General features: G+C 43.6%; 1 protein-coding gene across 2 annotated transcripts in view; it reads right to left on the reverse strand.

The window, feature by feature from the left end:
• Positions 1 to 17,918, reverse strand: part of LOC307135436 (BTB/POZ domain-containing protein 9-like) — a 43,887-nt gene that overhangs the window by 13,691 nt on the left and 12,278 nt on the right. For both annotated transcript variants that reach the window (XM_079831883.1, XM_079831882.1), the window contains exons 3-9: positions 9,565 to 9,928; positions 8,972 to 9,239; positions 6,606 to 6,825; positions 6,400 to 6,519; positions 3,173 to 3,282; positions 2,872 to 3,061; positions 2,267 to 2,374 (exon numbers count right to left, since the gene is read on the reverse strand). In XM_079831883.1, the coding sequence (XP_079688009.1) occupies positions 2,267 to 2,374; positions 2,872 to 3,061; positions 3,173 to 3,282; positions 6,400 to 6,519; positions 6,606 to 6,825; positions 8,972 to 9,239; positions 9,565 to 9,928 (1,380 nt within the window). The remainder of the gene's footprint in view (positions 1 to 2,266; positions 2,375 to 2,871; positions 3,062 to 3,172; positions 3,283 to 6,399; positions 6,520 to 6,605; positions 6,826 to 8,971; positions 9,240 to 9,564; positions 9,929 to 17,918) is intronic.

Raw genomic sequence — 17,918 nt, forward strand, 5'->3', positions numbered from 1 at the left:
TGGAAAGATAGTAAGTCACGTTATAAAAAGGCCCTAAAAGCAGCCAGGGCTGAGCATCTCCGCAAACTAATAGAAAATAACCAAAATAATCCAAGGTTTTTATTTAACACTGTGGCTAGACTAACAAATAAACAAGCATCTCCTGAGCAAAATATTATCACCCCTCAAGAACTACTACACCGCTTTACAACTATAGGACAGGAAGAGCTAAATAAACTTATCATTGCATCTAAACCAACAACATGTTTATTAGATCCAATACCCACTAAACTACTGAAAGAGTTGTTACCTGTAGTGGAAGAGCCTCTTCTCAATATTATTAACTCGTCTTTATCTTTAGGTAATGTTCCAAGAATATTCAAGTTGGCAGTCATAAAACCTCTCATTAAGAAGCCACAATTAGATCATAATAACCTAGCAAATTACAGACCAATTTCAAATCTTCCATTTATGTCTAAAATACTAGAAAAAGTTGTGTCCGCTCAATTGTGCTCTTTCTTGCAAGAAAATGATATCTATGAAAAATTTCAATCAGGATTCAGGCCGCATCACAGCACAGAAACCGCGCTCGTTAAAATCACAAATGATTTACTTCTAGCTTCTGACCAAGGCTGTATCTCAATACTAGTTCTACTCGATCTTAGTGCTGCGTTCGATACTATAGATCATAAAATACTCTTAGATCGACTTCAAAATTACACTGGTGGTCAGGGACAGGCATTAAACTGGTTTAGATCGTACTTATCAGACCGCTACCATTTTGTCTGTCTAAATGGGGAAAAATCAAAGATGACGTCAGTAGACTATGGGGTGCCGCAAGGATCCGTGCTAGGCCCTCTGCTATTCTCTATATATATGCTGCCACTTGGTAATATTATAAGAAAACATGGAATTAATTTCCACTGTTATGCTGATGACACTCAATTATATATTTCATCACGACCAGATGAAAACGCTAAATTATCTAAACTGACAGCGTGTGTTGAAGATATTAAATACTATATGACGTGTAATTTTCTGCTATTAAATTCAGATAAAACGGAGGTATTACTTATTGGTCCAAAAAACTGCCCACAAAACCTCTCACAATACAACTTTAACTTGGAAGGATGTCCTGTCACTTTATCCACTACAGTAAAAGACCTGGGTGTTATATTAGACCGCAACTTGTCTTTCGAAAATCATATTTCATGTGTTACAAGAATGGCATTTTTCCACCTTAGAAACATTGCTAAGCTACGTAACATGCTATCTATTTCTGATGCAGAAAAGTTAGTTCATGCATTCATGACCTCGAGACTAGATTACTGTAATGCTTTATTAGCTGGTTGTCCTGCATCCTCAATAAACAAGCTACAGTTAGTCCAAAACGCAGCTGCTAGAGTTCTTACTAGGTCAAGAAAATATGATCATATAACACCAATTCTATCATCTCTACACTGGTTACCTATTAAGTTCCGTATCAATTACAAAGTATTGCTACTGACCTATAAAGCCCTAAATGGTTTAGCTCCAGTGTATTTAACGGATCTTTTATCGCCCTACAATCCATGGCGCTCTTTAAGATCACTAAACTCGAGGCTTCTGGTCATTCCTAGGATATCTAAGTCCACTAAAGGAGGGAGGGCATTTTCACATTTAGCTCCTAAACTCTGGAATAGTCTTCCTGATATTGTTCGAGGTTCAGACTCGCTGTCCCAGTTTAAAACTAGATTAAAGACGCATCTCTTTAGCCAAGCATTCACATTATAATTACCTTCTATACTACAGCTAAATCGGATCAAAAGCATTAATATTCTGAACATCAGCTATGCTAATTATTTCCCATCTGCTTTTCTGTTGTCATCTCGGGACACTAGTCCCGAGGTAAATAGTTCGTCAATGTGTATTGTGAAAAGCGCTATACAAATAAATGTGAATTGAATTGAATTGAATTGAACTGAACTGAACTGAACTGAACTGAACTGAACTGAACTGAACTGAACTGAACTGAACTGAACTGAACTGAACTGAACTAGATGGCACGCGCGACACATTGTTGAGGTCAGCCATCATCAGCAGTGATGTAAGAGCACGTAGCATTAGCCAGCGCTAGCGTCCACACAACACACTAATCTGTGGAGGGTTAGCAGGAAACAGCACTGAAGCAGCACTGGTCCAGGATCTTTGGCTTCACTATCGTCTCATCTGTGTGTGTGTGTGTGTGTGTGTGTGTGTGTGTGTGTGTGTGTGTGTGTGAGACAGGAGAGATGACGGCGCTGCTCACCGACAGGACAGTTTGGTGAAGTCCACCACTTTGGTCCACTGCTGCTGGTTGGTGGACAGCTCGATGTAGTAACTGTAGGAGCGCTCATCACAGTCCCACAGCAACAGCCTGAAACACATGAGGAGTGTGTGACTACATGAGGAGTGTGTAACTACATGAGGAGTGTGTGACTACATAAGGAGCGTGAGGAGCCACTAAACACTGGCCCTGTCCCAGATGACACCCTAAACACTGTCCCTGTCCCAGAATGCACCCTAAACACTGTCCCTGTCCCAGAATGCACCCTAAACACTGGCCCCGTCCCAGAATGCACCCTAAACACTGGCCCTGTCCCAGAATGCACCCTAAACACTGGCCCTGTCCCAGAATCCACCCTAAACACTGGCCCTGTCCCAGATGACACCCTAAACACTGGCCCTGTCCCAGAATGCACCCTAAACACTGGCCCTGTCCCAGAATGCACCCTAAACACTGGCCCTGTCCCCGAATGCACCCTTATGAAAGTGCTATGAAGTGCCACGTGGGACAGGGCCAATGATACTACGCCAAACTTGCTGTCCGCCGTTTTTAATTGCTTTCTGACACACACACACACACACTCGTACCGCAGCGAGCTGATGATGTAGGGCTGGGCCAGCTGGATGACGATGGCTCCAGAGCCCAGCTGATGGCAGGTGTATCCCGAGTCCCAGTCGTAGTTGCGTGTGTCTCCGTTCAGGAGGGCGTTTCTGCAGCGGCTCACGCCCTCGATCACACTGGCAGACGCGGCCACGCTGGCCACGTTCTCACTGGGCACTACACACACACACACACACACACACACACACACACACACACCATCAGGACAATCCGGTCGGTCACACATCAAACTCAGGGCTCCAGATCTCATCCCTCACTGACACTTACCCAGCAGGCCCTTCTCCAGAGTGAAGGGGCGGTGGGTGAACATGCACTCGAAGGCCACCAGATGGAAGACTTTATTGACGGTGTTGTGCGTTCCCACGATCCGCACGTACCTGAGACACGAAGAGGAGAGTTAGACAGGAAGAGCTTCAGGAAACATGATGCTGACAGGACACTTAACACACACACACACACTCTCAATTATTGGCGGAGAGTTTTTAAAATATTCTATTTCAACTAAGAAGTTTATTTTATTTCAGTTTAGTTACGGCATCAGCCTGCCGTTTACTCAGCACTAAATGAAGCCTGTCCCCCTGGTTACAGCCACCTGGAGAAAGCCCATAACACTGGTCATGTTGGTGGCTTAGTAATTCATAGACAATAATTGGAGCTGTCTTTTCTCCCTTTGCCCACAGTGTCATCAATTGAATACCTTGCTTTTAAATATAACTTTGACAATACTCCTTATTTATTGGCCTCCCAAAACAAATTCTGTTCTCATCACTGAGATGCATGACTTTCTTACAACTCTCTGCTCTACTTCTGCCAACATTTTAATATTAGGAGATTTTAATATTCATGTAGATACCCCCTCCTGCCACCTGACAGATGAGTTTCTGCAATTATTGGACTGCCTCAATCTCCAGCAGCATGTGGATGTCCCCACTCATTCTAGGGGGCACACTCTGGACTTGGTCATCTCCAACTCTCCTCATATTAGAAACCTCTTGGTGTATGATCTGGGTGTGTCTGACCACCAGGCCATCTCAATGGAGATGCCACGCCCTTTTACTATTGACCTCCAGCAACTCTCCTCTGCTGATCTCTCCTCACGGAGTCGGTTGACTGGTACAACCAATCTCTGAGCAACATTCTAGATCTTCACGCCCCTGTCAGGACTAGAATGGTCACCTTCTCGCACTCAGCCCCCTGGTACACCTGCGAACTTCGAAAGATGAAGACGTTTGGCGTGTACTTGAGAGGCGTCTCAAGCTTTCAGGACTCACTGTTCATAGGCTAGCCTATAGAGAGCATCAGAAGGCATACGCAAGGTCATTGAGAGATGCTCAGTCGCAGTTCTACTCTTGCATCATTAACAATAACCCTGGAAAATCCAATAAACTTTTCTCCACTATAAATCACATCCTCAAACCGCAAACTCGCTCTTTTTCAGAAGCCACAGAAGAGAGGTGCAATATGTTCATGACCTTTTTTAGGAACAAAGTAGACAACATCCACTTTCACCTTTCTAGCACCTCCACTCTGCCTGTCCCGACTGTCGATCCACAGCCTGGGACTTTCCAACATCTCTGCTGCTTCTCCATCATCACACAGCGGGAGGTTGAGGACATCATCAGAAAGATGAAACCATCCACCTGTGCACTGGATCCTTTTCCCACAGCCTTGGTAAAATCTAACCTCTGTGTCTTAACCAAGATCATTAATCATTCCCTCCAGGCTGGCCATGTTCCTTCATCACTCAAAACTGCTATCATCAGACCACTTCTTAAAAAACCCACTTTAGACCCAGATATTACTGACAACTACAGACCTATCTCCAACCTTACATTCCTCTCTAAGGTGCTGGGAAAAGTTGTTGCTGCACAGCTTCAGGTCCATTTTAAACAAAACAATCTGTATGAGAGATTTCAGTCTGGTTTCCGCACAGGACACAGCACAGAAACAGCTTTGGTCAGGGTCACAAACGACCTATTGATGGAGGCAGATGCTGGTTCCCCATCCTTTCTCATCCTCCTGGACTTATCTGCAGCTTTCGATACGGTTGATCATAACATCCTCCTTCACCGCTTACATTCCACCATCGGGCTCTCTGACTCTGTCCACAACTGGTTCTCATCGTATCTCACTGGGAGAAGTGAATATGTTGCGTTGGAAGAAGCTACATCCGTCACACAGCGACACCTGCGGTGTCCCTCAAGGCTCAGTGCTCGGCCCCATCCTGTTCATCCTCTACATGCTCCCCCTTGGCCGTGTCATCAGCCGGCATGGGATTTCTTTTCACTGCTATGCTGATGACACTCAACTTTACCTTAGGACAAATTCTTCCCCCTCTGCTGACCTCACTCCATCCACTTTGATCACTTGCCTGGATGAGATAAAGGCGTGGATGAAGCAAAACTTTCTGCAGCTAAACAGCTCCAAGACTGAAGCAATTCTAGACGGCACTCCACTTCAGGTCCGGAAATCCGTTATCACCAGCATTGCTTTCTCTGATCAGGACATTCCACTTTCCACATCAGTCACCAACCTGGGGGTCAGAATGGAATCCCAACATCACATCAAACATCCGTGTAAGACCTCCTTCATCCACCTCAGAATCATTGCCAACTTCGTCCCTTACTAACACTGGCCGATGCGGAGAAGCTTGTACACGCCTTTGTCTCCTCCAGGCTGGATTACTGCAATGCACTCCTTATCGGGATCCCTGTCAAAAATCTCCAGAAGCTGCAGTGTATTCAGAACAGCGCTGCTAGGATCCTGATGAGGGTGCGCAAATACGACCATATCACCCCCATTCTCAAATCACTCCACTGGCTTCCTGTCTCGTTCAGGATTGAGTATAAGATCTCCCTCCTCACTCATCAGTGCATCCATGGTGACGCACCCCCCATCTCAAGGAACTCCTCACCACACAAACATCCACACGTAATCTCCGTTCTGTTTCAACATGTCTTCTTAAAACTCCCACGACCAAACTCTGTACTGTGGGAGATCGGCCCTTCTGCTCAGCTGCCCCTCGTCTGTGGAAGGCTCTCCCTGACCACTTGCGGATCCCACAGACTGTAGATGCTTTTAAACATGGTCTTAAAACACACCTTTTTAGCAGAGCTTTTGATTAATTTGTTACTTTATTTTTCAGTTTTATTTATTCTTTTTTTTATTTTTTATTATTGTTTTAAATCTGTAGCACTTTGAGATTTTGTTTAATGTAAAGTGCGTTACAAATAAAATGTATTATTATTATTAGTTTTAGTCATTAACCTTCAGAGCATCCGGAGAATATTCCCAGCGCTTCACTTTTCCCACATTTTGTTATGTTACAGCCTTACCCCCCCGAACACTTGAGATAAAAGAGATCAGACACGACCATCACAACCTCCAGCCTCTAGAGTTCATCTACAGAGAATTAAACACTTCTGTCAACAAAATCATGCTTTCAACAGCCGTCAACCGAGGAATATGATGATAATGATGATGAGCGTCTGTACCTGCAGACGCGAGGAGAGAAGAAGAGGTTCTGCCAGGAGCGGCACAGGAGCTTGGCGTGGTCCACCACTCGGACCCAGTCCAGCTCGTCCATGGACACCTCGATGTAATATGAGTAGGATCTGCAGAGAGGGCGAGAGCTCAATAACAGCCTTCACACACACACACACACACACACACACTCCGGTTGAGGAGCTCGGGGGCTCACCGGCTGTCCCGGTCCCACAGCAGGATGCGGATGTGGTTGATGATGAAGGCCTGGCCGAGCTTGAGCTGGATGGCGGCGCGCCCGTCCTCCTCTATGGGGTGTCTGGAGAAGCCGTGGTCCAGGTCGTAGTTCTGTGTGTCTCCGTCCAGCAGAGCCGACTTCAGCTCGCCCTTGACCACCTGAGCGCCGTACGTCATGGTGGCGATGTTCTCCTCGGGGACTGCGCACACACACACACACACACAGCTGAAAGTAGGGTTAGGTCGGAGGTCTACTGTTGCTGTAGTGACGGAAAATCTGTAGTTTGTGTTGTGGATATTTCAGAAGTTTCCTCTCATATATTCAGTTTATATTTCAGTTTTTAATTATATGTGACCCTGGAGCACTAACCCAGTCATAAGGGTCAATTCTTTGAAATTGAGATTTATACAATTACAATTAGGGTTGGGTACCGAAACCCGGTGCCAACACTGGACTTGCCTATAATAAAATCCATAGTTATAAAACACTTCAAGCATCACAATGTAATGCCTGGTTCAGACTACACGATTTTTTTTGTCTGTTACGATAGTCACTGTGTCAGATTACGCGATTTTGACTCCTAAAATCTTGTCGTGTCCTGGACAAGAAACATGTCAGACTACACGTTGCTTCGCGACCAATCATCGCTTGTTGTCTTTAACGACGAGCGTGATGTCATCGAGAAGGCGAAACTAGCGACTGACTTCCGGAAATAAACAAGAGCGTAAACAATGTCTGAAGCGGCGTGTTTTGTACTGGCTGTCTTGTGTTTAGAAAAGTGCAAAAAAAGAAAGAAAACCCGACCATGTACACGTTCCTGGCTTGCTCGAAGAGGGCAGTATGGGCTGTCAATCCTCCAAGGAGAACTTGAGGTAAAATATTGTTCTTTTTATATTAAATATTTTGTTATTAGCCAGTAGTGAAAGCTCTCTCTCTCACACACACACACACACACACACACACGCCCTCAATCACACAGTAACTCACTCGCTCTCTCACACACAACCTCACTCATGCGCACACAAAACACACTCACTCACTCACTCAATAACAAAATCTCTATCTCTCTCTCACATACACAATTTTCTCTATAGCGAAGAAGAATATAATTAATGATTTGCTAGCTTAAAAGTTACAGCTAATTCCAGTACTCACCGGGTTGCTGAAGGGCTTCCGCTATCGTACGGCAGCTTTTTTTTTTGTAATCTGTCGTGGTTGTCCCTCGATGAAACATCGTACAGGCAAGAGTACTGTTGCCACATCTCCACGAACCTTTCCTGCATTTCATAACTCCACCTAGCCGCACCATCATCTCTCTTGCGTTTCGCCATGTTTGAAAGCTGTGTACGAAAAGCGTCTGTGCTCCGATTGGTCAGCGTCACCCATGTGACGGAACCCGTCGTGGGGACTTCAAAAAAAATTCAACATGCTAGTCTTTCTGCTGAGACGTCGTGAACTATCGCAGACGCGGATTCGGTTGTCGTATACTATGACACACTATACGAGATGATACGATCAATTCTTGCGTCCCGACGTCCATTGTCGTTTACGAATCCCTACGACACCATACGTCAAACGGATCGTGCCAAGTTCGGGCTAAAATCGTGTAGTCTGAACCAGGCATTAGTTTAAAGGTTTAACCTACATCACCACCACAGAAGGGCATTTTTGACAAGCTGAGGCTGATGCTGCTCGCAAACGAAACGCGCTACACAATCTAAACTAATAAAAATAAAAACATGCAGGTTGTCTTACCTTACACCTCTCCGCAAAATGAATATAATTCCGATCTTCAATTCCCAATTCCCTTCAATTTAAATGTGAGTACATGACTCTACTTTTTAACTCCTAGATGATTTATCTCCTGCTTCTTGATTCTCGCGCGCTGACCCTAACAGGCGGTTGTCATGACAATGGGGTAGTTTTTGTTCGATTTTTTTAATTATCAAATACTGAGTAACAAAAATGTTTGCATTGTGTTCCCTTTCTAACCAAATGTTATTGTTTGATTGTAATAATGCAAACCTGATACTTATCTAACAAATATATCTAAAAAAATAAATAAATAAATAAAAATCATTTTTTTTTATATATATATATATATATATATATATATATATATATATATATATATATATATATATATATATATATATATATATATATATATATATCAGACTCACTTCTGCTGAAGGGTCACATGACCTGACCCCAGCGTCTGCTCAAGCGTACCTGACATCAGCTGACAGTGTGAAGATCTGAGCCGACACATTCAGCCCTCAGAGTGAACAGGAAACTCTGACATGGCGAGGGTTTGGATCGGAGCGGCTGGTTGTGACTCTTACCCAGCATGCCGCGGTAGTTGAGGTCCATGTCTCGGCTTTCGGAGCGCATCTTGATGGCATCCAGAAGGTCATCGGGGCTGACCAGACCTGAGGGACGCACCACGTTCAGCATCTCCGTCAGCGTCATGAGCGGCAGACGCACCGCTGACATCACTTCCTGTGTGGCCGCGCCTTCCCCGTTCTGCCGACACCAGCGGGACAAAGCCTGGAAAATCTCCCGCTCGCTGGCGGCGAAAGAGTCCCGCTGGACCAGCGTCAGCAGCGCCGCCTGAGGGACAACAACTGAACTCCATGACTGTATCAGAAATAATGATAACATTCAGGAATATTCATGAATCTGATTAAGAATGGGTCCGGTTGGTTGAGAGTGCAGTGCGCTTGCAGAGACTCCGCCCACTCTCTCTTATTTGCTATTACTGCTGTAAACATTATCCTAATGACTGTTCATTCATTACAGAAAACGGTTTTGAGAAAACTGAGTTAAAGGTTCACAGAGGGCTTGTGTGTTTCTGTAAGCGTGTCAGGCCTGACTGAGGACACGTGTGTGTGTGTGTGTGAAGGTCATAGGTCGCCCCGCCCACACACAGCCCTACCTTAGACAGGGCCAGGAAGCCGTCGGAGAGCAGGACGTCGGGCGCGTGGCGGTCCATGAAGCCGCAGCAGGCGGAGCACAGGCCGCTCAGCGAGAACAGCGCGGCCGCGTCGAACACCTGGCACACGTTGTGTGTGTGGAGCACCGTCCGCAGGAAGTCGGAGGTGGAGTCCTCCAGCAGCTGCAGGCCGTAGCGATTAGCCAGGCCCAGGAAGTCCAGCAGGACGTCCTCCCTCGCGGCGCTCAGGCTGGCCCGGCCCGTGTACAGATACTGAAGCAGCATCCCGAAGGCTTCAGCCCGCGTGTCCTCCAGACACACCTCCACCTGCGGCTGAGACTCCTTCATCCCGCCGTACAGCAGAGCCCTGTACACACACACACACACACACACACACACACGTGATATCTGATCTCGATCAGAGTCGGGTAACAACCAATCGAAGTGAGAAGAGATGAACAGCTGTTCTGTGACGAGCTCAGAGACAGCAGAGTCTGTAGTAAAGGTGCAGTATTAGATTAGATTAGATTCAACTTTATTGTCATTACACAAGTACAGGCACAAGGCAACGAAATGCAGTTTAGGTCTAACCAGAAGTGCAATAGCAGCAAGTGCAGGATATACAACGTTTGCATAAGTGCAGGACATGGATATGTACTGAATATATATATAAATAGAGATGGTTATTACTATAAACAGAATTTACAGGTGAATATGTACAGTGAATAAATATACAGATGGCTATTACTATAAACAGAATTTACAGGTGGATATGTACTATGAATATAATATAATACACCGATGGCTATTACTATAAACAGAATTTTACAGATAGAGGTATACAATGATATGTTAGGCTAAAATGAGGAATATGGCAGTGGATTAAGGTAGTGCAATAAATTATGGACAGAAGCTATCCGAAAAAGGGAACTTGAAACTGGAGACACGTTCAACAGCCATTCCATTGATGTGGATGGTGTCGTGTGTGCCTCTTGACTCCTTCCTGAAGTCCACGATGAGCTCCTTCGTTTTGGTGGTGTTGAGGAGCAGGTTATTATCAGCGCACCATGTGGCCATGTGCTGGATCTCCTCCCTGTAGGCGGTCTCATCGTTGTTGCTGATGAGACCAATCACCGTAGTGTCGTCCGCAAACTTGACGATAGAATTAGATCCATACACAGGCTTGCAGTCGGCGGTGAAGAGGGAGTAGAGAAACGGGCTTAGCACACAGCCCTGTGGTACGCCAGTGTTAAGAGTGATGGATGTGGAGCAGGTGAATCCTGAACGAACATTCTGGGGTCTGTCAGTTAGGAAGTCCAAAATCCAGTTACACATTGAAGTGTTGATGCCCAGGTCTCCAAGTTTGGCTATTAACTTGGTTGGGATGACAGTGTTGAATGCGGAGCTAAATATATATATTTTTTAGGACTTCCTAAAAAAAAAAAAACGTTCCTTTCCTCTTTCTCCTCCTCTTTCCCTCCCTACTCTAGCCTGTGCTACACTGAGAAATGTACACAGACTCAGTATTTCAGGCACTTGTTGCGCTCACTCGACTCTTCACGACCAATCGCTTATTGTACCCCCAAGTTGTAAGTCGCTTTGGATAAAAGTGTCTGCTAAATGCATACATGTAAATGTATATATGAAATAAACAAAATTAAATAAAACTTTAATATATTTTGTATTAAATCTTCTAATTAATTCTAATCTAAACAGAAAAGCCGAACACATTTAAACAGCAGCTTTACAACACAAACCCCCCTGATTGGTTCATAACATAACTTAAAATAAATATATTTTTTATAAAACAACTTATGAGCATTTTGGTTCACAATCTTCCGTTTTTAAGTCAACTTTTCTTAGCAAAAGTGCCAAAGTAAAACAGTGTTGGTCATCATTGCTAAACAAAATGAAATAACTTCTAAACTGAGTATTCATGATCATGCATGCTTATGTATGCTGTATGCTTTGCTTACTCAAGGTTTTTAGCTAAGAACACAAATCTATCAACCTTTGCAGGCTTGAGACAGGTTCGTTGGCAAGTGACGATGTTGCCACTAGTACTGAAAAGTCTCTCTGACGGCGAGCTTGTCGCAGGAATACACATTTGTTTGTTCATTAGGCTATAATTCCTCAAAATAAGTAAACAAAATCTTATTCTCTCTCTCTCTCTCTCTAAGTTTTCAGTGCTGATGCAGTGACGCGTTCATGTAAACGGCACCTGAAAGCCGAAGCACTGTAGCCTGGTCCACATGTTCAGATCGGCAGCTTCCACCATGTTCACTGCATTATCTGTTGTTATACAGACTTGACGTGTCTCATCTAAGCCCCAAGCGGACACCGCTTCTCTCAGGGCCTCTGCGATATTCTCGGCTGTATGACTTTCCGGGAAAAATGCCGTCTGCAAACAGCGACTTTTTAGCTCGAAGTCCTCTGTGATGAAATGGACCGTCAGACTCATGTAGGGCTCCGTTGTCCTGCTGGACCACAGGTCTGTTGTAGTTGCATAGTATCCCACGTGTGACAGTTCTGCTTCAATCTTAGATTTGCATTTTTCATACAGCCCTTTTATCGCAACTTGAGAGAAATATGTGCGGGATGGTATAACACCGCCTGTCAAGCGTTCGGATCATTGCCTTGTACTTGTACTTGTGTAATGACAATAAAGTTGAATCTAATCTAATCTAATCTAATTTTCTTAAATCCCTCTTTGGCGACAGTATTTAATGGCAACATATCTTTAGCGATATGAAACGTTATTGCGTCTGTTATTTCTTTCTTTCGTTGAGAGCCTTTCTGGTAAGGTGTCACACTGGCAAAGGCATCACAAATATTTGTTTGTTTTGGTTGACATCCAGATTTGACTTTGTATTCGTCGTAAAGAGCTTTGTGGTTTTAAGTGATCAGACAAATTGGTGGTGTTTCCTTGTTTTGTGGCCACAACTTTATGACACTCCATGCAAAGTACCTTTTTTTGGTCAACATCCTCCTTTTTGTAGCCGAAATAGTCCCAAATAGATGCTTTTGACTTTCTTTTTGGTACGAAATATTTTTTTTGAGGCGGATCCTCTTCATCATGCATTTTTAGCAGTGAATGTTGGCTGTGAGCGGTGAGCAGCGGCGGCGAACCAATCACTGTGCAGGCCACCCCAGCAACAAGCCATACAACAAACTTGTGTGTACTGTGTGCTAGCCTGGTGCTACCGTTCTCTTAATACACCATGGGCTACCCTTCACATCTCATGTTGCGGCGATGTGACTATCGCTCACGTGCACATCGCGATGTCGATGTTAAAACAGAATATCGTTCAGCCCTAGTATTGATATGATCCAATACAGAGGAGGTGTAGAAGTCAATGTCTGTGTGAGCGCCACTGGTGGCCTGAGAAGCAAACACACTCCAGTCTGTGTGTAGAAACCTTTTCTGGAGTGAGGAATCAACCCCCGCAGGCCACACCTTGATGGTCTTTACTGCTGGCTTCACACGGTTGATGAGGGGTGCATATTTGGGGATGAGGAACAAAGAAAGGTGATCTGACTGTCCCAGGTGGGGGAGGGGTGTCGCAACGTAAGCGCCAGCCATGTTTGTGTAAACATGGTCTAAGGTTTTGTTTCCTCTGGTGTGGCAGGAAACATGCTGGTGAAACTTGGGTAGCACTGACTTTAGGTTTGAATGATTAAAGTCACCTGCAACAATAAAAGCAGCTTCCGGGTGATCAGTCTGTTGTTTACTGATGGCTGCGTGCACAATCCACCACCTCTGGTCTTACCGGAGCCATCTAATGTTCTATCCGCCCGGAGTGTGTGGCATCCCGCTAGCTCAATAGCGGTGTCCGGTATTCCGCCGTTTAGCCAGGTTTCCGTGAAGATTAGGACGTTACAGTTCAAAAGTTTCTTGCTGTGTGTGATGCTGAGTCGAATCTCCTCCATTGTGTTCACTAGCGACCGTACATTGGCAAGGAAAATACTGGGTAAAGAGAGCCGATGTGGGGTTAGCCTTAGCTTTAGCCTTAGCTTAGCTCTCCGTCCTCCGCGTATCCCCCGCCTTTGTTTACGATCTCGGCGCCGCCTGCGAGCACTTCCGCCCGGCCGGGTAGAGTGCATGGCCTCGGGTGTCCTAGCGATCTCAGGAAGGAGTCGAAGATTGTCCATAAAACTGTCGGAAATTCGCAAACCAATATCCAAAATCTCACAACGGGTGTACGATGTAAAGGCACAACTATTCTGAACGAACAGACCCGAGATGAGCAAGAAAAATACAGCAAAATTGCAGAATCTGGAGAGACCCAGAGCCTCGCGAACTACTCGCGCCGCCATCTTGGGAGCAAGTATGTAAGATTCTAGGATTAATATCCCAAACTCCTCTAGATCAGTGTAATATATTGTCTACTTTATCCCGAATGTGTCCCAGAATGTTTAAATCAGTGATTTTCCCCAGGACACGGCCTGTGTGTGTGTGTGTGTGTCGCCCATCAGTGACATCATCCCGGCGTCACCCTCTGGTGTTATTGTGCAGTAACCATGGCAACACTAGCGGCGCTTTAATATCTGATGTGTTTTATTAGCCACTGTTTGGATCATTGATGGACAGAAACTCCTCATTGTTCTCCAGCTCAACACAGTTAGTCTGATTGTGTAAATCTGCTGTTGTTGATTTACCCAGAATGCCATGTTTTACGGCCTCATATGATCTCGCTCACTGCAGTGTGAACAAGTGTCTCATAGTAGCATTACAACATCACTTTAACACACTCACATGTGTGTGAGAGGATCAAACACACACACGCATGAGCGGAAGAAGCGGAAGCGCTTGCGGCAGAATAAAAGCTCTCGTTGAAAAACGCTTCACTCTACACGCTAATAACTGTTAATCGCTTCATACTACACGCTAATAACTGTTAATCGCTTCACTCTACACGCTAATAACTGTTAATCGCTTCATACTACACGCTAATAACTGTTAATCGCTTCACACGCTAATAACTGTTAACCGCTTCATACTACACGCTAATAACTGTTAATCGATTCACACGCTAATAACTGTTAACCGCTTCATACTACGCGCTAATAACTGTTAATCGCTTCACACTACACGCTAATAACTGTTAATCGCTTCACACTACACGCTAATAACTGTTAATCGCTTCACACGCTAATAACTGTTAATCGCTTCATACTACACGCTAATAACTGTTAATCGCTTCACACGCTAATAACTGTTAACCGCTTCATACTACACGCTAATAACTGTTAATCGCTTCACACGCTAATAACTGTTAACCGCTTCACACTACACGCTAATAACTGTTAACCGCTTCATACTACACGCTAATAACTGTTAATCGCTTCACACGCTAATAACTGTTAACCGCTTCATACTACACGCTAATAACTGTTAATCGCTTCACACGCTAATAACTGTTAACCGCTTCATACTACACGCTAATAACTGTTAATCGCTTCACACGCTAATAACTGTTAACCGCTTCACACTACACGCTAATAACTGTTAACCGCTTCATACTACGCGCTAATAACTGTTAATCGCTTCACACTACACGCTAATAGCTGTTAATCGCTTCACACGCTAATAACTGTTAATCGCTTCACACTACACGCTAATAACTGTTAACCGCTTCATACTACACGCTAATAACTGTTAATCGCTTCACACGCTAATAACTGTTAATCGCTTCACACTACACGCTAATAACTGTTAACCGCTTCATACTACACGCTAATAAGTCTTAATCGCTTCACACGCTAATAACTGTTAATCGCTTCACACGCTAATAACTGTTAACCGCTTCATACTACGCGCTAATAACTGTTAATCGCTTCATACTACATGCTAATAACTGTTAACCGCTTCATACTACACGCTAATAACTGTTAATCGCTTCACACGCTAATAACTTAATCGCTTCACACGCTAATAACTGTTAATCGCTTCACACGCTAATCACTGTTAATCGCTTCATACTACATGCTAATAACTGTTAACTGCTTCATACTACACGCTAATAACTGTTAATCGCTTCACACGCTAATAACTGTTAATCGCTTCATACTACACGCTAATAACTGTTAATCGCTTCACTCTACACGCTAATAACTGTTAATCGCTTCATACTACATGCTAATAACTGTTAACCGCTTCATACTACACGCTAATAACTGTTAATCGCTTCACACGCTTATAACTGTTAATCGCTTCACACGCTTATAACTGTTAATCGCTTCACTCTACACGCTAATAACTGTTAATCGCTTCACACTACACGCTAATAACTGTTAATCGCTTCACACTACACGCTAATAACTGTTAATCGCTTCACTCTACACGCTAATAACTGTTAATCGCTTCACACTACACGCTTATAACTGTTAATCGCTTCACTCTACACGCTAATAACTGTTAACCGCTTCACTCTACACGCTAATAACTGTTAATCGCTTCACTCTACACGCTAATAACTGTTAACTGCTTCACTCTACACGCTAATAACTGTTAATCGCTTCACACTACACGCTAATAACTGTTAATCGCTTCATACTACACGCTAATAACTGTTAATCGCTTCACTCTACACGCTAATAGCTGTTAATCGCTTCACTCTACACGCTAATAACTGTTAATCGCTTCATACTACACGCTAATAACTGTTAATCGCTTCACACGCTAATAACTGTTAATCGCTTCAGACACTAATAACTGTTAATCGCTTCATACTACACGCTAATAACTGTTAATCGCTTCACACGCTAATAACTGTTAATCGCTTCAGACACTAATAACTGTTAATCGCTTCACACGCTAATAACTGTTAATCGCTTCAGACACTAATAACTGTTAATCGCTTCACTCTACACGCTAATAACTGTTAATCGCTTCACTCTACACGCTAATAACTGTTAACCGCTTCATACTACACGCTAATAACTGTTAATCGCTTCACTCTACACGCTAATAACTGTTAATCGCTTCACTCTACACGCTAATAACTGTTAATCGCTTCACTCTACACGCTAATAACTGTTAATCGCTTCACTCTACACGCTAATAACTGTTAATCGCTTCACACGCTAATAACTGTTAATCGCTTCAGACACTAATAACTGTTAATCGCTTCATACTACACGCTAATAACTGTTAATCGCTTCACTCTACACGCTAATAACTGTTAATCGCTTCACTCTACACGGTAATAACTGTTAATCGCTTCACTCTACACGCTAATAACTGTTAATCGCTTCACTCTACATGCTAATAACTGTTAATCGCTTCACTCTACACGCTAATAACTGTTAATCGCTTCATACTACACGCTAATAACTGTTAATCGCTTCACTCTACATGCTAATAACTGTTAATCGCTTCACTCTACACGCTAATAACTGTTAATCGCTTCACTCTACACGCTAATAACTGTTAATCGCTTCATACTACATGCTAATAACTGTTAATCGCTTCAGACAACATACTATAACTGTTAATCGCTTCACTCTACACGCTAATAACTGTTAATCGCTTCACTCTACACGCTAATAACTGTTGATCGCTTCATACTACATGCTAATAACTGTTAATCGCTTCAGACAACATACTATAACTGTTAATCGGTTCACACTACACGCTAATAACTGTTAATCGGTTCACACTACACGCTAATAACTGTTAATCGCTTCAGACAACATACTATAACTGTTAATCGGTTCACACTACACGCTAATAACTGTTAATCGGTTCATACTACATGCTAATAACTGTTAATCGGTTCATACTACATGCTAATAACTGTTAATCGCTTCACTCTACACGCTAATAACTGTTAATCGGTTCATACTACATGCTAATAACTGTTAATCGCTTCAGACAACATACTATAACTGTTAATCGCTTCACTCTACACGCTAATAACTGTTAACCGCTTCACTCTACACACTAATAACTGTTAATCCCTTCACTCTACACGCTAATAACTGTTAATCGCTTCACTCTACATGCTAATAGCTGTTAATCGCTTCACTCTACATGCTAATAACTGTTAATCGCTTCACTCTACACGCTAATAACTGTTAATCGCTTCACTCTACACGCTAATAACTGTTAATCGCTTCACTCTACACGCTAATAACTGTTAATCGCTTCACTCTACACGCTAATAACTGTTAATCGCTTCACTCTACACGCTAATAACTGTTAATCGCTTCACTCTACACGCTAATAACTGTTAATCGCTTCACTCTACACGCTAATAACTGTTAATCGCTTCACTCTACACGCTAATAACTGTTAATCGCTTCATACTACATGCTAATAACTGTTAATCGCTTCACTCTACACGCTAATAACT

Source organism: Gobio gobio (assembly GCF_949357685.1).
Source record: "Gobio gobio genome assembly, chromosome: 12".
NCBI classification, from domain to species: domain Eukaryota; kingdom Metazoa; phylum Chordata; class Actinopteri; order Cypriniformes; family Gobionidae; genus Gobio; species Gobio gobio.